The sequence below is a fragment of the Leptosomus discolor genome, chromosome 1 (assembly GCF_034619465.1).
Source record: "Leptosomus discolor isolate bLepDis1 chromosome 1, bLepDis1.hap2, whole genome shotgun sequence".
Taxonomy (NCBI): domain Eukaryota; kingdom Metazoa; phylum Chordata; class Aves; order Leptosomiformes; family Leptosomidae; genus Leptosomus; species Leptosomus discolor.
This window is the reverse complement of record NC_141391.1, coordinates 168305422-168325070: the sequence shown is the minus strand read 5'-3', so window position 1 is coordinate 168325070 and position 19649 is coordinate 168305422. Positions and strand designations below refer to the sequence as shown.

The 19649-nt window shown below is 42.2% G+C and overlaps 2 protein-coding genes across 2 annotated transcripts in view; one reads left to right on the top strand and one right to left on the bottom strand.

The window, feature by feature from the left end:
- FGD6 (FYVE, RhoGEF and PH domain containing 6) overlaps positions 1-8693 on the bottom strand; it is a 71049-nt gene extending 62356 nt beyond the window's left edge. The window contains exons 1-2 of the mRNA XM_086461839.1: positions 8162-8693; positions 941-1009 (exon numbers count right to left, since the gene is read on the bottom strand). Coding sequence (XP_086317965.1) covers positions 941-1009; positions 8162-8693 — 601 coding nt within the window. The remainder of the gene's footprint in view (positions 1-940; positions 1010-8161) is intronic.
- Positions 8694-9069: 376 nt separating this feature from the next.
- Positions 9070-19649, top strand: part of VEZT (vezatin, adherens junctions transmembrane protein) — a 57138-nt gene continuing 46558 nt past the window's right edge. The window contains exon 1 of the mRNA XM_086470911.1: positions 9070-9170. Coding sequence (XP_086327037.1) covers positions 9135-9170 — 36 coding nt within the window. The 5' untranslated portion in view covers positions 9070-9134. The remainder of the gene's footprint in view (positions 9171-19649) is intronic.

Below are 19649 nucleotides of genomic sequence, written 5' to 3'. Positions count from 1 at the left end.
CTTTTATGACCAATTTGTTTCCATATGCTGGAATAATTTCAGATTTCTAAGTGCTTCGAGTGATTTTTGACATATGAAAACTGATTTATAAGGTAAACAAGTTTCTCTTTTTTTTTTGTTATGTACTACCTCTGTATTTATTACCTTTGTTTTGAATAGTATTTTGGTATACTTTCAGGAAGTCATACGTGTGTTAAATAAAACTCTCAAGAAAACATGCTAATTAATGTTTCACATGCAAAGAGATTGGGTAAGCCATTGATTTATTATTCCCTTTGAACTGTGGGTTTGGTATTTCATTGCTTTTTATCACCATTATTATTATAGATACACAAATATATCCTAATTTCTAGCCTAGAAATATGAGAATAAAGTTTCAGGCTTTGGGTTTTTTCTGTTTTGGAATTTTTTGTTTGTTTGTTTGAAAGAAATCTAGATAGTTTAAAAAAAAAAAAAAGAAAAAAAAAGGAAAGAAAAAAAAGGCAGATGCCCTCAGTTGCAAGCATTTCCCAAACACTAAGCCACTGCTCTAAGCAGACAGCCAGAAACAATGTCTCTACTATAGAAACAGGAAAACCATGTTTTTCTAGGACATGAATCATTCAATGGTATCCAGACTGACTCCACTTGCACTTAGAATAGCTGTCCTTGCTGCAATTATATTAGCAAAGAGGTAAACCTGATGGCAGAGACAATTTTTCAGACATTTTCCAAGAGGGAACGCAGAATTTCTTTCCAGAGGTACAGCTCCCTATAGCACTGATGACAGCCAACAGCGACCCAACTACCAGCTACTGCAAAAGCTGTACCACCTTCTGCTTCCTGTCCAAAGACAGGTTTCCCACAGAGTGAAGAGTCAATAGCTTGCTAGAGAAGAAAAATAACCCTTTGGATGGGGCAACTACTGATCCTGAACAGCAGAAGAGAGTTGTACACTCACTTTCAGACAAGGCATTTGGTTGGCGAATGAAGTGATGGCAATAAAGGAGTCTGTTTTCTACGGCAGAAACTGAGGAAGAGATGCCCAGATTGTAACAGAACACAATGCAGTAGTAGACCTGGGCCCTGTTCAGTAATATTTATTAAGCTAGTAAAGCTCCCTGACAACAGGAGAGGAGAGTCTGCTTGGGAATCCTTCCTGATGCCCAAATGAGAGAAACAGATTACAGAAGGTACAGAAGATTAAACACTGCCTAGGTAAATGGTATCTTTTGGATTATTTGTCCCACTCCACAAGCTGAAGTCCATAAACCTTGGAAGTTCCTCTCTCTATAGTGGGACTACGTTAACATTTTGGATAGCAAACTAGATTACTCCGCAGGGCTTTCAACTAGTATTTATTAGGAAGAAGTTATATGGTACCATTACCTGAATATAATATTCAAAACTAAAACATGAAAATGTAAGGGGATACAAAGAAACAAACCAGTTATTTGCATGCCAATAGTGAAAACCTGGATAATGAACAGAGCAAGAAAAATTCAATTCTGATAATAAGTGAGATTCAATATGATTTCTGAAGCCTACTAGATTTTTTCAAATCACTTCAACATTTAAAAGTATTGGGACAGACAGAAGAGACCAGCAAGTTGTGTGCTATAATAAAGACACCACTATCCGCTTTAAAGTGATTGTTCATTTCATCCAGAGTAGATATGGGTCAATGTATTAACAGGCACATTACAGTCTTGGTATCAATACAGATCTTCAGTCAATTGCTCAATTAGAAAGGAATGTGGTGAAGAGCCCTTTCAAACGCAAATATGACGTGAGAGGACAGACTGCAGGAAGGGAATGCATACCAGTTGTTTTCCTCAACAAAATATCTTTAAGTTTCTGAAAGATACAAGCGATGAACTTAGAAAAAAATCACAGCAGCTAGGCAAGGGTAAAAGTATATTGGATTTCAATCAGAAATCAAGAATTAAAGTTCAGTTGATTATAAACTAATTCAATTCACCCTCTGTGGATAAAAACCAGTTCTACATAACACCGTGCTTTGAAAGGGACAATTTCCCACCCTGAATAGAAAGAAAACTAAGTAGGAGGCAACGGATATATATAAAGGTGTAAGGAATGACTGGAAGTCATATGAGAATGACTTTTTGTTAAGTGACAAGCATAAGCAAGCCTCTTTGGTGAAAAACAATAAATATAATCAAGGAAACATTACACAAAAAAATGCATGGAGTGGTGAGTTGTTTGGACAATGGTCTTTTTCACAGTGCCACACGGAACTGTTCATCTAGGAATAAAGATGGTTGGTTACACTTAGGAAAGTAAAAGCTGAAGAGAATTTGGAATTATTGTAGATAGTTATGAGAGCTCCATGCAGGTCTGCAGCTAAGCAGTAAATTTTTTTTTTTTCTTTTTTTACAAGGAGATAAATATAAAAATATGAAGGGAGCTGAAATTATTTCTGTACACAGCACCTGCCAGACTGTTAGTGACGAGCTATGTCACCTTCTGGCATTCTTAGATGAAAACTTGGGACGAATGCAAGAAATAACTACAGAAGTATCCAAGCTCTAAAAATCATGTCTCGAATCGCAAGAAAGCTCATCCTGCTTAATTTAACCAAGTATTTAAGAAGTGAGATGGTAATACTACATAGACTTGTGCATATGTGAAAGATTTTTGATAACAGATGGCTCTTTAATCAGGAAAAAGATATAATGAGAGATCCCATAGGTCACCACTGAAGTTTGACAAGTTCAAACTAGGAAAAAAGCTTTAAAATTATTATTAAACCTAAAGGATAATTAACTACAGGAACATCTCACCTGTGGTAGAGCCAACAGCACTTATAGTCAATCGAAACTCACTTTCTGAAATGTGTAAAAGTTTCAGAAGAATTTTTGGAATGGACATTGGATTTTTTGTCTTGTCTTACTCAGAAGATAAGCATAGAGAATCACTATGATTTCCCCTGCTCCCTCCTCCAATCTTACCCCACTTCTCAGACAGGATCCCTGCATCCAGACTAGCAGCATGGGTTACCAGTAATAAACCCTAATGTAAGAGCAGAAACACAAAGTTTTATTTGCATAAACAGATTAAATTATTAGGAGCCACAGAAGCAGTCAGAGATAGCTTCTGATGTGCTTGACTAGGCAAAGGAAGAAATCCATAAATAAAGTGACTAACAAAGCTGCCAACACCAAGAGGAAATCTGCTGCTCATCTAGGAACAGCCAACACCATGTTCAGTGCTGAAGAAAAGAAAGATACTTAAAAATACCAACACACCCAAGACCCTTTAAAAAAAGTGTATTTAAAAGCACATTATTTTTCTAACGATAAATAGCCATTAGCATAGTCTGTGCCGGTCACTGCATATGCTCTTTTTCCACCTTCAGGTTACAGCACAGAGAACAGACTTCATCCCTCTGGTGAATTATCTCCTCTAGTGTGCCAAGGAAAAAAGTAACACCCGTTCTCATCCTGCTGAACTCCTCTGAGATCAACACTCCTTATTGCCTAACTAGCACGTGTTCTTATTCTACCTTCAAGTTGGTTTAGAGGAGGATGAAAACACCCTCGAGCAATTTCTACTCTCAACTTTTTTGGCCTTAAAGTGTCCGTTTCTGTTCTTCAGATGATGGGATTTGGCAATTGAGGACCTCACTTAAAAATGCTTGTGTGTCTTCTCCTAGGCAATATCATGAATAAGCAGCAAAGCCAGTAACAGTGAAGTCTTATGCACTATTATTACACAGCTTTAAACCTTCTCCTCAAATTTTTACCTCTTGTTATCTTGCCTGCCCAGCATAGCAATAGGGAGAAAAAGATACATGAAGTTGAACTGAGGCAAAAAAAATCAAATAGCACTACCTTTTCTGCAATAAACCCTACTATTGCTAAAGGAACGTTTTCCCAGGTTATGTTCATGCCCATACGTTTCAGATTACGTTAACAACTTCTGCACTTGGGAATGGCAAAAGAACAAGAACAAGTTATGTTCACCTGCATCTGTCCAAGAAACAGGGACAAATGGTTCTGGACGTTGTCTTGCAAACGTAACTTGATATTCCTTCCCTTGTAATGCTCCACATGAACAGAGGCCTTTCTCCTGGTATTCAGGGTCCCCTATGGGACTATCTCTAGTCACCCAAGAGGTACTCCCGTGGCAGAATCCTGCCACTCACCCTAAAGCAGTATCCTTTTTGAACTACAAAACAGTAGGAAGACAGTAAAACAATTAAACATTGTGACATAAGATTTTGACAGCAGCTGGACCTAAACTTAACAAGGTACAGGTACACCATCAAGGTACTACAGGGTAAGCAAGGTGCGAATTTTAACAAATTAGCTACTTTATGGAAGCTGGCCATATGTATACTTTTATCTTACTACACAGTATACAAGGTAGTTTATTCCTTTTCACCTGCAAGATGAAATCTGTTTCACATGCTACTTCACATGTACTAGGAAAAGAAAAGGAAAGGGCTTGAAACACCACTTAACAGCTGTCCTGCTACAAATGTACATACTGGCTTTCTCATGGCACCTTGTTTACATATGCATACTGTATTCTCAGAGTTAGGAAATCACTCCTGTAGGCTATATATGAAAATAATACTATGCCCAGAAGGTATCTACCAAGAGATTGATATGCTGTTCTTTCTTACACGAGGAAAGAGCTCGCTCCAACAGCCAATTTACTGATCCTGGGACTACTTTTGGCATAAAACACTACAACTCACAGACACAAAACAAGAAAGCCAATCCGGCTTTTAAAAAGCATGTAGGAAGAGAGATAATTTTTGCTATATGTTTGGGATACATGCAGAGATCATTGCGATGGCAGTTAATACACTGCACAGAGAAACAGATAAAGTATTTTAAAACTCCCGTTCTCCAGCAACTTGAGTTTTAGTGACTCACAACAAGGCTTTTCAGTTCAATTACTTTGCTTTCAGTTGCAGAAAAAGTTTCATTAGGTAAACACCTCCAAAAAAGTATTCTGTGATCATTAATTTATTTCCTGTGAATGTGTATTTATTTTCTTGTTATGCAGAGGCTCTGATTTTCTCAGGTGCCACAATGCTCAAAAGAAAACAAAAAAAGGAATGAGTCATGACAACCCGGAAGATAACACGTGTAGTTTTTAAAATACAAGGGAAAATGATAGTCTCCAAGCCACTACAGTTTTAGAAAACATCCTAAATAAACTGCAAAAGGAAAACATTAATTTCAAAATCTCAGGTTGTTCAATGACTTGTTGAAATAAAACAGGAAATTTGGGGAGAACTTTAGAGTAAGAGCAAGAGATGAATAAACAATCTTTTAAAATCACATGCGGAGATAGAGCTGAGTAATGAGACTTGACATATTAGAGGGTTAAAGGGACATTAAACCCTGTAGGCCTCATTTTTTCAATCCTTGAAAGCAATGAAGTTCGACTGGAAAAGTCATGTTGATTTTGTTTATTCTGTTCCTGCTATGGGGTTTTTTTCCCCTTTGAATTACATTTTTGACATTAAAATACACTACATATTTCTCATTGTTGTTGTCAAATCAGATTTCAAGTCTAAGCTATACATTCTGCCCACATTAAATAAGCTGTATAGATTCACTTATAAGGACTGTATCCTCAGCAAGAAATAATAAATGTCAAACTCATAACTCTGAGCTTTTGTTTTTCCCTTTTAAAGGCAAAGCATATACTTGAAGACAGCACAATAGTTCCAGACAGAAAATGAGTAAATGCTCATTCATCAGCACTGTATATAAAGAATATGCAGTACAAGAGAAAGCAATGAGAGAATAGCTATAACTGAAGGTTGAAACTGACATACAGGTTGATCACTACAATAAGATCATTTTTAAATTATCTAGAAGTAGTTCTAGTAAGTGCTACGTTCCTTAGTTCTAACAAGTCCAGATTTATATATATTTTTTCAAATACGTAAGCAACAGCTATGGCAGAACTCCTTCACCTGTCACTGAATTACATCCAGCTCTGGACTGAGATGTATCTGAAACAAGTTGGTAGAGGAACTAGAAATTATATATAGCAAGAAACTGAATATGCACTGCATTATTTAGAGAGGCAGAAGGCAAGCTGGAGTGGAGTTAAGGCTGCATTATCAGCATTGGACCTTTCACAACTTCTGTCCGTGGACAGAAGCTGTGTTCGGTGTTTCTCTCGGTTCCACAGTTCCCTCAAGCAGCACAGTATCTCTTACAGACAAGTCCTGCACACCAAGCTGAAGTCACTCATACTGCAAATCCTACTTAAAAATATTATATCAATACTGACGATGCTGTACCAGGTTGCTGTGCTCTAAAGGTACATGAAAAGAAAAGACACTCAAGCCCTTCAAGTCAAACTGAAGGAGAAGCAGAAGGATTTCTAGGCATTTCAAGTCCACCTGAAGCCTTCACACACACCAATAATGCTTTTATTGAAATGCTCTATGACCAATCAGTTGTCAGAAAGCTAGCTTACATAGCACAAAACCAGAGTAATATCTGAATTCACAATTAAATAATTTCAATGTAGGAAATAGATCCTATAGATCACAGGACTGAAATTAAAATATAGGACTTGTTAAGTTTTTATGTGAGCAATGGCTTTGTAAAGCATGCCTACATATTTCAGGAGCCAAATTCTGCAGCAATACAAAGAGACAGATATTAAACCTTCAGAACTGTTTTCTGGCAGTCTTGGCTTTTCATACTCTGCTTACGAGCTCCTTAAGTGAAATGCCAAAAGCCGTCATGACACTGTCAGCAGGACTGTGAATCCCTGATACTGTTTCACCTGTTACCCATTTTTTTTTTTTTTTAATCCTCACATAATCCATCACACACAAAATACGCTTCATGCCCTCTTCAACAGCCTTCACACACCCCTAAGCTTCCCTCTCCCTGCCCACCAGGACTCTCTCTATGCCTTCCCTTTCAAATCCCCCGCTAAAATTCATATTTTCCATGAAACTGTCCCACTTTCTTCTTACTGATATCCCTCAGCATCCCTTTCTCTTTTGCCTTCTAAGTGACTTTGCTCACCAAAACCTCTTCCTCCTCACCTTCCCCACAAACACCGTCACAACATAAACAGACTCAGTCACAAAACCTCAGCTCTAGAAGTCCTGAAATCACTGTTTAATGCTGAAAATCTACCCAACTTTCTGAAACTTAGTACCATATCAAATTTTAACAGCCCAGCTCTAAGCTCTTGAGCACCCCCTAACATATCTTTTATTTGCACAGCTGTTTAACTCTTAAAAAAAGAGCAGCAGTGAATTGTACTACCAGCAGTGCTACTAAACAACATGAACATACAAAGCAGCTGTTAAGATGACATCCCGCTTTATTACATGTTTTTCCAGATCTAAACAAATTCAGTTCTGTATTAAAAGTGGAAATATATTAAATGGAGCAGAAAGATGGAGGAAATAGCTTTTTATTTTCCAGTAAATTCTGATTAACTAAGAGAGCCCAGACAGCTTGATGAACACTGGAATTTGATGTATTTGAGAGGAAAATACTGAGAATTAGGTTGATGGTTTTGCTTGACGTCTGTGTATTGCTTTTTCTTCAGAACACCCCCCTACCCCAACCCTTACAGGAAGCACTTCGCTGCTTCAGGTTTACACTGTAATTAGTTGCCTTTTCCACTCAATACTTTATAACTTACACATGACATCTTCCCAACGCTGAAACGACTCCTGTTCTCGTCTTCAAGCAGACTAAAAAAGGAATCCACTAATCTAACAGATGGGTGAACAAAAGGACTAACAGCACACCACCGTGCACCCAAATAAAAAAATATCAACAACTCCCTTAAACACGGGGAGCTCTTGTTTGTTTTAAACCAAGGATTTGCCTTGCAGCTCTTTTAGCCGTAAAATTGACAGCGGTCAAGAAAGGGGGAGGAAAGGTAAGGAAAGCACCGAACTAGGTCAGTTCAAACCAGTAGCTGGAGAGGCCAGAAGTGAACGCTTCCCAGTATCCCCGCCTCTGCGTGAGGGCTCCGGCTTGTAGGAGCTCCATCAAGGCAGGTCTACCCTGGGAAGCAAAGCCGGAGCTCAGCCGCTGGCAAACTCTCGCAGCTCCGCCAGGTCAGACGGAGCGATAACCCAAACCCCGCTGTCGGCTTTCCTGCCACAACCCCCGGCCCCCGGGGGGGGGGGCCTCTTGGCAGCTCTCACCGGCCGCCAGCCCAGCCCCACCGGGGCGACCCGCTCCGCCGCCGCTGGGCACCAAGCCCCTCCGCCGGACAGGCGGGAGCGGCCGGAGCCGCATGCCGGGAGGGGGGCGGGGGAGAGCCCGGCTCAGCTCCGCGCAGCCTCGGCCGCCGGGGCAGGGACGTGCCCGCACCGCCCCGCGGCCGAGGGACTGCGGAGAGTCCGTAAAGGACCCCGGGGAAGAGCTGACCCCCGGGGCGGGCGCAGGGTGCGAGGTTGCGACCCAGCCCGTTTCCCCGCGCTTGCCCCGGGGCGAGGGGGGACGCAGAGCCGGGACGAGGAGCGCGGCGGCGGCTCCGGCTCCCGTCCCGCGACGGGACCTTCCTCGTCCGTGTGTTCCCCGCCTCCCCGCCCCGCGGCGCCGGGCCCCCACGGGGCTGAGGCGAAGCTCTGTGGTCGCGGGAGCATGCGGACTCCCTGCCTGCCACCGGCCGGCAGGGCGGGAGGGAACGGCCGTTCCCCAAACTTTCCCCGGGCACTCACCGGCGGAGCTCATGGTGCTCCCCACGCGCCGCGCCGCGCCGTCCTCCCCCTCAGTCCCTTAACGCGACGGCCCCTCTGAGGGCCGAGGAGAAGGAGCCCATTGTTCCCCCGCGCCGCCGCCCAGCAGCACCAGCAGCGGCACCCCCCGCCCGCCGCCGCATAACGCCCCGCGGCTGGCGGCAGAGTGAGCGCCGGCAGCGCCCGCCGCCCGCCCCGCCGCCGTCGCCCAGCGGCGCCCCCTGTCGGGCCCGCGTTCCGCTGCACCCCGCCCCCGGCCCGCCCACCAATCAGCACCTCCCATTGGGCTCCCGGAAGCGGGCGCTCCGCTGCGCCTTCTGGGAGCTGTAGTTCCCCCCAGCGTCGGGGAGGGCCGGGACGGGTGGGGAGGGGCCGCCGGCGGCGCGGCGGACTCCGTTTCCCAGAGTGCCCACAGGGGGTGGCATGGCGGAGAAGGATGACACCGGAGTTTGACGAAGAAGTGGTGTTTGAGGTGGGCGCGGGGGCGACCCGGGGCGGGCTGGGCCCGTGTCTCTCCGCCCCTCGCCGGGGCGTTGCGCCGCGGCCCCCGGGGGCGGCGTGCGCCGGGCGGGCCGTGGTGACCGTTGGGCGTGAGGCGGGAGCGGGGCCCGGCCGGGGACAGCGCCTGCAGCTGGCGGGGAGCGGCGGGGGGGGGGCGGGAGCCGGCGGGACCGGCAGGTCAGGGCGGTGCTCGGCCGGACGGCGAGGGGTGTCCCGTGCCCCAGAGCAGCCTCCGGGCCGGCGCCGCGCCGCGCCCTTCCGCGCAGGCCGAGGGCGGGACCGCTGGCGGGAGAGGGAGCGGGGCTGGGGCCGGGGAAGGCTCGGCCGGGGCAGGGGCGATCCTTTGTGCGGCGGCCCGCCCGGGCTGCGCGGGCCGGCGGCTGCCGGGCTGCCTGTCCCCGCGGTTCGGGCTGCCGGCGTTGCGATTCAGTGAGAGAGCTCGGGAGGCCCCGGCCGGCTGTGCCGGCCCTTGGGGCTGAGGAGGGGTAACGGCCGGCCGGGGGGTCGGCGCGGTGTGCGCCGGCGGCACGTCGCGGTAACCGCTGGTGCGGAAAGGGCGGTGCGTGTGGGGGGCTGCGGGGCCGGGGCAAAGGCAGTGAATCGCTGCGTAGCCAGTAAACCCTGCTTCTAAATCAGTGTAATTCACGTAAAAGGTACGTTTCAGCACGCACTCATCTGTGTAGTAAGTACTGAAGCTACCTTATCTTTCTGGAGTTTGTGTTTTTTACAGGATTTGCATAAAACTTACAATTATATTGCATGTCCTGTTAGATAATGGGGCTACAGTATAATCTTGGCCTTATTTGAAAGAGTGCCTAAATAGATCTCTTCTTGCAGTTCAGTAACAAAATTGGATCTGTTTGCAGCGGGTAAATGTAATTGCGTCTTCATGGAGGGCACACCTGTTTTTGCAGGTATACAGAGAAAGTGGTTATAGAGAAATACTGTCTTTAAAGTGATTAATTATTATAGTAATAAAGCTTCTGGTTTTGCCAGGATGCAAAAAGCTCCTTACACAAGGAATGATTTTTTTTTTCTCAGCTCTGTAAGCGCTACCTGTATATAGCTTTGGTCTCTACCACAAAGTTTTGTGTTTATCCACAACCAACCTTGAATCCTAACAGTAAAATCTGTTTATATTGCTGCTATGTTAAATCACTCCTTTTAATGGTATAAATGTATGGTGAGAATTTATTTCATGGATATAATGCCTGTCCTCTGCATTTCCTTCTTCGGTAAAAGTGATACTCATTTTACAGTTCCACAGTTCTTCAGTTCATGCAGCAGTTACAGGTTTGATTGGAAAAGTTGTGCTGCATAGGGACTAAAAGATCTCCCTGCATGTGCGTATGCACTTCAGTATTGTCTTTGTGTTTTAGGAATGGGTTTCCATCACTAGTAAAGGCTCTTTAGTATGTTCCTGTATTAAGTATGTGTATGCGTGTATACAGAGACTTACAGGTATACTGAGTGACATAGTAATGTATCTTTCATACATTAGGGTATAGCTATGACATCAGACAAGCAACGCTAGGGAAAATAGATTTCTTTGGTTGGTTGATTGGTTGGGGTGTAGAGCTGGGCAAAGTACTTACTGGTGGTAATAGGTGCCTTGAAATATCTGCAAAAATTATCTTGAGAAGTGCTCAGCAAGGTTCACGCTATTGTAAAATGAAGTCTCCACAGAGAATTACGAATGTATTCTACACAGATGAGCCAGAGGTGGGAGTTAGCAAGGAGTTGAAAATTATTTGGGTAGTTAATGTTGCAACATGTTTTTTTTAATTACTGTTTTAACTTTTTTCTTGGGCCTCAAACTCTCTCTCTTAATTATTTGTGGTTTCTGTTAAGGAACCACATTTTTTCTGCACCTCAGTAGGTCACTTCTCGTGTTGTTCTTCAGCAGTTGCTGTTGTAAGGAGGCCTTCAGCACTGAGACCTGGATTCCTGTGAAGAGCTTTTTTTCTCTGTGCTTTTGGAGCTCTTGTGAACAAGGTGTTGGTCAATATTATAAGCAGCAGTTGTGTGCTAACAAATGCATGCTCAGGAAAGAAGTGGTCCTTCATGTTTTTCATACCCAACAGAATGGGTAGGAGAGGAAAGAAGCGGGGTATGCTTCGCCAGTTCCACATCACAGTTATGCCTAGTGGTATTTTCTGCACATTTTTCAGGTCATAGCTCTGCCCAACAGACCCTGAATACATCAATGACAGCTGTCTGTGTTACACATTTTGCAGCATCACACAGATGATGGCCTGCTGATAGATATTTATGAGCTTCCAAGGACCAATCATTTTTCTGTCTATCAAAGTATCTTTTACATTAATATATCTCAGAAGGAAGAGGCACAAACATGGCATCACTGCTCTGGGAAAGCAGTGTTTTCCATCCAGTTCAAGAGCCATTGCAGATCGTTGTGACTGAACAATAATGAATGATGGGCATTTTATCCAGTAAGTGCTGCTGTACTCTATCAGTTTATAAATGAATTCCTACAACAGCCAGAGATTTTCATTCACTGACTGCATCATCCTGAGCACTTCAGTTCTTGCATTTGTTACATCCAGTTGCTCTTGTAATTAAAATGCTACAGATAGAGGGGGGAGGGGACAGAACCCAAGAAACAGAGAGGTGCCCCTGATACGCTTGACCTAGGCTCATCTGCCAACAGTGTGTCAAATTAAAAATTGTTGCAGTGTAGAGCAGATTGTACTAAAGGAACAATGAATGACATTATTAATGACTGTCTTAATTTATTAAGGGAGATCATGAGGTAGGAAATTCGATGTTAAGTTACTTGAGATGAGTTTTTAACAAAATGGACTAGAAGACAGAATGCTGCGGTTATGGTGCACTGCAGTTACCGTGTACCCCAAAGTCCTTTGGAAAATTGCAGTGTTTTGTGTATTTTGATATAAGACTGGAATTGTGTTAGGGGATTTTGTTGTTTGGACAATAGTATCTTGTTTTCTTTTTCCTTTTTTAGTCTACAAATTAAAGAAGCTCCTTGTTCAAACTGGCTAAATTTCTGCATCACAGTGGGAGGACTGTGTCGGAACTTAATTGTTTTGATAGTTAATAACTGTCATCTAAGTTCTGACTTGAAACTTATTCATGGCCACTTCATACCTACTTGTACTTCTGCTGCTATTGTCCATTAGCGTATATAGTTCATATATTTCTCTAGATTTTACCTCTCCTAAACATTTCATAGAAAGCAATCTTACCCTTGCTAAGGATTTTGCTAAACTGAATAATTCAATATACTTTATTTAGCTTCCTTTCACAAAACAGATTTTCCTGTTCTTCATTTTGGCTTTGGTTTTTTTTTTTTGGTTGATTGGTTTTGGGGTTTTTTTACATCTGCTTCAGTTTGAGTTCATCCTTCTTTACCTGACCTTGCAGCATGGTATTCAGCATTCTTGCTAGGGTCTTGTACAACTATTTTCACTTGCTTCTGCTGGCAATGCTTTGCTTCTTGCATCCTAGGTCTACAAACAACTTTTTCAAGTCTTCAAGCTGTTTGACTTGGTTGTAATGTGATAGGGTAACCACTCTTGTCTGTCCTTGTTTTTATTAACAACTTCCACATTACTGGAAAGTTTGTTTTTATTAGTCCCTCTGTGTGAGGTCTTGCTGTTGTCTGTTGTTAAATTGCATGCCATTATCAGTACCCACTCAAGGTCACCCCGTTCTTTCTGTATGACGTTTCAGTCCTTTTCTGTATATATGATGTTACTTGGTGTTACTGGGAAACTTCATTAGCATGCTTTTTTGGTATAAGGTTAATTAAGGAAAATTCAAAAGCTTTGACCGAAGACTCGTTCTTCAGGAACTCCATTAATAACCTTCTTCTGATCTGATAGCTTTCTGTTCAGCATAACTTGCTGTTATCTGTGCCAGTGACATATTTGGTTCCTTTCCCATCTTTTTCATCTTAACTGATATGGCGCAGTATCAGAAGTCCATACCCCATATAGCACAGTGTAAAAAGTCCATATAAACTTCCTGCATTTTCTTTATTTAGAAAAATTAGCTATCTTGCCAACAAAAGATGTCGACTGAGTTTGGCATAATCTACTACTGGTGAACCTGTGTAATATCTTTTTTTTCCTTCGAATTTTGCAAGAAAGAATAATTATTCTCAGTAGGATACTGGCTTTTGATCAGATTCATAGGCCTGACATATTCCTGATTGTTTTTTTTCTCCTTGTAAATATAGGCACTATGTTTGCTTTTTTTTCCACTTTTGAGGTTATAGATTTATTAAAAATCCTTTCTGCTGTGTCTTTGATCTCCTGTACCCATTCTTTCAGAACACTGAGATGAAGGTGATTCAAACTGAGTGCATTTTTGGCTCGCAATTTCTGCTTCCAGCTAAGTCATTTGTCCTGTATTTTAATAAGCTTGTACAAGTTTGGGTTTTGAATTTGGATAGACATTAAAGCTATGCTTACAGAATCACAAAATAGTTGAGGTTGGAAGGGACCTCTGGGGATATCTGGTCCAACCCCCCTGCTCAAGCAGGGCCATCTAGAGCCCATTTCCCAGGACCATGTCCAGTCGGCTTTTGAATACCTCGGAGGATGGAGACTCGACAGCCTCCCTGGGCAACCTGTGCCAGTGCTCAGTCACCCTCACAGTGAAAAAGTGCTTCCTGATGTCCAGAGGGAACCTCCTGTGTTTCAGTTTGTGCCCATTGCCTCTGCTCCTGTCACTGTGCACCACTGGAAAAGCCTGGGTCTTTCTTCTTTGCACCTTCCCTTTGAGTGTTTTCATACATTGAGGAGATCCCCCTGAGCCTTCTCCTCTCCAGGCTGAAAAGTCCCATCTCTCTCAGCCTTTGCTCATAGGTGAGGTGCTCCTCCCTTCAGCTTCACCCAGACCATTGTTGGAACCTAATCTCAGAAGGTCTTCCTGAATGTGTCAACGATACGGTTCTGGTGGAAGGATTGGAGCCAACTTTTGTTGCTTTACATTTTAATGCTGTGCTTGCAGAATAAAGTTAATCTGTGCAAGTTTTTTCACCAGGTTGCACAAAAAAAAAAAGAGATTTTGACACCCACAATGTCGAACTGCCATCACTTTAGATTTTTAAGGGCTTTTTAATACACAATGTTTGAAATATAAAGCTTTGCGTGTAGAATTGTTTAAAGTATAGTACTGAATTAATTTCATTGCCCTAAACGTGTCTCTCTCTTACTTTTTTGTAATTTTAATTAGGAAAGAAAGTTTTCCTCACTTGAGACATTGTTTTAATTAACTGGTGAGCCTTGTGCCATTCCTACAACCAGTTCTGTCCATATTATTTACTTAACGTTGCTATTCACTAGCTATTTCAGTACTAATGGAAATAGGTGTTAAAGAATAGCCGCACTAAAGGCTGGGTGAGTGTCGTGATGGTAGTGTCACTGTTGAAGCTAATCTTTTATTCTAGATCTGGATCATTAGTATGACTCCAGACTTTTAAATTGGTGATTTATTGTTTGTCCTGTTAGACATCCCAGACTGAAAAATACAATATAAATTGTATATGTGATCTTTCCCAGCTTCAGATTTTATTTTGTGCAAATGGGAGAATAGCACCAACTTAACAAAATTAGACTTTCTTTGGCTCACCTATCTGCATCAGATATCGGAATCCTTACTAATCTGTAGTTAAAAAGAAAACAAGCTGGGGAAGAACGCAAAGAGTAAAAAAATCTCATGTCCCAATTCAGAAGTTTTTATCTATGTAAAATATTGAACACAGCTCTGTTGAACCTAGAACTGGAACCCACAAACTCAGAACAGAGATTTTGAACATGTAACCAGTGCTCTCATTTCACAGCCAGCCCTTGCTCAAGCAGTCGTCTTCCCATCATTGGGGGAAAATGTGCACAGAAATGGAATTACCTTTTCTGGAGTTTGGAGAGACATGATCTGTGTTCTTTGCTTCCTTGCTGTAGTGGAAGGAGCTAATGTGAAAAATAAGTCCTGAAAACAGTGGAGATGTGTTTTACAAGCAGCATGCCATCCTGAAAGAGAAAGGGAGCACCAGGGCTCAGCAGAGCTGGCAACTACATGGCACTGGGTCTGGGCTGTGTTGGGAGGAGATAGGAATGGTGGAGTTTTTTTGGGAGGGACGTGGGACAAAAGTGCTTGGGAAATATTGCGCAACATCATAATGCATTCAAATGTCAGGCTCAGAAGGACAACTCTCACTTGTTACTTATTTAGGCAACAAGCCAAGATGCTACTTGGTGCTGAGGGGTGTGGAGGATGCCTATATATAATGTTCTGATATACAGATTTCTGTAAGATTTAAGAGAGATTCCAGCAAGAGGCGTCACCATTTCCCAGCATAATACAACTATTTTCAGAACAGCCTTTAGCTGATGTGTTCTCTGAATGCCTACAATAGTAAAACATGTCTAAAATATAGTATTTCTTAGAGTACTGGTGCATCACTAAACTGAGATGTTCAAATCCTCATCTGAACCCTTTTAAACCAAATGTAGCTTTTATCAAAACACTCAGTGATGTTTATTTTCACAAATGCTTTCTCCACCCAAATTAGGCTGTTCTAGAATTATTTTGTTTAAAAAATCAAACAAAAACAAATGAAACCCCCAGGAAACCTAAACTCAGAAACTTCTTGTGATGATAATTTTAAGTCACATTCATTCAAAAACCTGAAAACTTTAGGACTTGCGAAGTAATGTGGTTTTTGTCAAGCATCAGGCTTGTAAATGTTGGATTCTAAAAAATAACAGCTCAAACATTATAAACTAGGAAGAAGAAGAAGCTGAAAAAGAACATTCACACAATTTCAATGGTAGTGTCAGTAATGCTCCCTCAACAGGATTTTTCTCACCAAAGATTGGGTGGACTAAAGATGTAGTGCGCTCATTTTATACATATGCATGAAATAAAGGCAATTTTAAATACATAGTTCTGTCAAAACCACAGTTCACTTGTTATTCGGATGAGCTGGTTCTGGGGCTGTGCTCTGTCTGCCTAAACTGTGGTCTGTTGCCAGAAGAGGTGTTTGGGCTTCACTCCTCTTTTCCTGCTTATTCCCATCCTCTTCCTTATGTTGGCACCTGGATTTGTGGGTGATGCTGTACGCTGGCTCAGGAAACTGATTTGACTGTAAACTAACCTGGTTAAGAAAGGAAAAAAAAAAAAAGTTTTGTTTTGTTTTTACAATCAGGTCAGTTCCTTGTTCCATCTCATCATTTGGCTGTATAAATATTATTGTTAGTGTTCTAAAGTGGTACTGCAGCTTTCATCTGCACCCGCTGGTAATGGCAGATTAAATTGACCATGTAAATGCAGCCTGGGGAGATATCTCTGCTGCAAATTGCAGTGTGCTGTAGAGGCACCTGGACTAGTGATGGGTGGACTATTTTGGATATCTTGCTTCTCAGCAGTCCACTAAAAGGAAAGAGAGCACAGGCTGTGCTCCTTTTCATCGCATGACTAGGAGGCAGGTGATACCGGAGAGAAAAGAAAATAAACTACAGGCTTAAAACTGTGTAAAGAACTGTCTGGTTGCTGTGGAGGCCAAGTAAACCCAGCAGGCATTTTTGGATAACACTAATGTCGTATCTGAATGGATAGAGGAAAGTATTGTATGGGCCATATGGTGTGTGAATATGTATGGCCTTTATTATTTTTAATAGAAAACTTGAAGATAAAAGTACATGATGATCTGTAGTAAATTTTGATGTCTGTTGTTTTAAAAATTTTTCAATCCTCCTCACTATTGATTAGTCTGGGGTTATGTTTACAGGAGAGTTAATACTGCAGTACTGCTCTCACAACTTCAAGTCATGAATCAACTTCCTTGGGACACTTGAGTAAAAAAAGTGACTCACTGTGCTTTTCTTTTAGTCTTTATAATGTGACTGTCTCTTTTGTTTCTTGGATGCTTTTCACCTCAGTAAAACTGTTTGCTTACAGTGTGTGGTCATTAGGAGTCGGAATTAACATAACTTATAATGGATAAACACGTTAATTTCTTGAAGCTGGTGTTTTAAAGAGGTTTCCAAAATGTTTCAGAAATACTCTGCTAGTTGCAGATGCATTAATTTCATTAGTTCAGTTTTGAATGTATGTAAATGCAGTGTAAAAATCTGTGAGATGTTAGTAACTGGTGTAAAACAAACCGGTTTTCCTGTATCAGCCTAGTCTGATGACCTGCGTGATAGTGACTTCCCACCCAAAGCTCCAAGTACAGAGCCTGGCTGGCCTGTTGCCTTGCCCTCCAGGGAAGGTCGCATTTACTACTTCCAGTTTTTCAGTCTTTTCATTTTTCATTTCTGTCCTTGTCAGAAAGGTCCTGCTCAGCTTTTCACCTGTATTTGCAGGTCTGCTTTTGAACAGGTAAATAATCCAGAGCTCCCAATAGGTTTCAGGACTTTGTCTAGTATGTAATATTTCTTTCTAAGGCTTTTCTGCGATGGCAGTAATGTGCAACCACCTGCTGAAAATGCGAAGGAAAGAGCTTTCCCATGTCACAGAACTATGCACAGGCTGTAAAACTTCCCTAACTCTTCAGGACACGTGGGTGCATGCAGAATTAGATCTATATTGTGCATCAGAAAATGTCCGGGAACAGTAATAGATTAATGGCTGCAAAGTAGTTCTCGGAGCCTGCTTCTAAATCAGATGTTACAGTAGTGCTGGAGAAACCAAGGTCTCTACACTCCTGTGGCGGCAAAAGCAGAATAGGAAATGTAAATGACTCTTTCGCTGCCTTGAAATCATTGTCTAATATTATCCCTGTCAGCGCCTGGCTCTTTGTCAGTCGGAGCGCAGGAGGAGGTGGTTACCAGCCAGGAGAATATGACCAAGGCTTTTAAATACTGTTGCTTGGAAAGACTTATTAATGGCTGCATATAAGATCGATGTGCAATAATTCTTTCAAGCAGTATCTTTTTAAAAGCCTTTAGCAATCTGTCATCTGCGTCTCCCTCCCCCCCAGTTAGAAAGCCACATTACTCAGGAGAAATCGCAAGGTCCTGGGAAGTTTCAAACTGCATCCGCTGATGCTGTCAGGAAAATGCTACTGTGCAGGGGCGCAGGTGCAATTACACTGACGGCTGCTTCTCATCCTCGGCTCGGGTCATCCTGGAGGGACAAGCGGAAAGAAACGGGGAGGTGGGCGAGCTTCTGTCGGGTGCATGGGAGCAGTACCAAAGAGAAAAATGGAATACCCTCTTCCAGGAGACAAAGATCGCACTGTCTGTGAGTGTTAGCTCAACTTCTTCAAATCTGTGTTTTGAGAGAGGGGGAAGATTTCAATCCTGTTTATTTTGCTCTGAGTTTAGGTACTTGTTCAACACATCTTAGCTTTTGCTGTCACTGTGGTAGAAATGTTTAAATTTTTTTTAACAGATAATTAGCAACTTGTAATTTTGGAGGTGGTTTAAGCTCCTACAGGGGTTTTGGTGTATTGGAAACCTCAGCTTTAGAAAGACACATCTATATTTTGAGAAGAGATCTTTAAACCTCTTATTTTGTGCAGTGGCATTAAATACTACTTTTAAGGTTAATCTGCTCTATTAGCTATGGTTGGAAACTAGAGCAGGGGTTTACTAGGTAGTAAATTTTATCGTAGTGAAGAAACACTGGGTGTGGGAAGCCCCTGTCTCTAATGGAGAAATCCTGAGTCATTTACTTCATGATGCATCAGCAAAAATAATTTGGGTGTGGCTTTGATATTCAGATGCTATTGTAACAAGACCGTGAAAGCTAACAGTGTCTTAGTCTGATTTGTGATTGCAAAGGTTTTTCTCAGACTATGCACAAAATGCCTCACACATTGAAGTGCAATATATGTGCTTGCAAGGCTGCAATAGATGTAAGTATTTGAGTAGGTATCTATCAAAAGTAAGGTCTTTTCTGAAGCTGGGGAATTCTCTACTATAACAACCTTTCCATCACATAGCAGTAGGCAATGTTAAATATGTTTGAGTATCTTTTAATATTTGGCTTGGTTTTGATTTTGTTTGCATTTATTTTTACTGTAGGCTTAGAGTTGCAAACATGATGTTTAGTCTTCAGTTTAGGTGGTGTTTTTTTCTAGCCAAGTCAGTGCTGTATGGCAAGTGGCATCAACATAAGCATTGGGAAAGGGTTAAAGAACAAAACTGATTTAGTGGGCTGTTCTCTAATCCTGCATAATGCATCTTGGGTTTAGAGTGAGACTCAAACATTTCAACAATGAAAAAAGGAGAGTTGTAATTAAATGTACGTGAGTGAAATAATTTTTAGTAGTATGGATCTAAAAATAAATATGCTCAGGGAGTTATAATGAGGAGGAAAAGATTTTCTTTCTTGATTCTGGAAATGGAGGCTTATGTAGACCTATACTATACTATAAATGTCTAGTTACAGTTGAATGGCTTTGCAGTACGATGGACTGTAGTGAATTAGAAAAGTCATAGAGAGATAAGTGTGG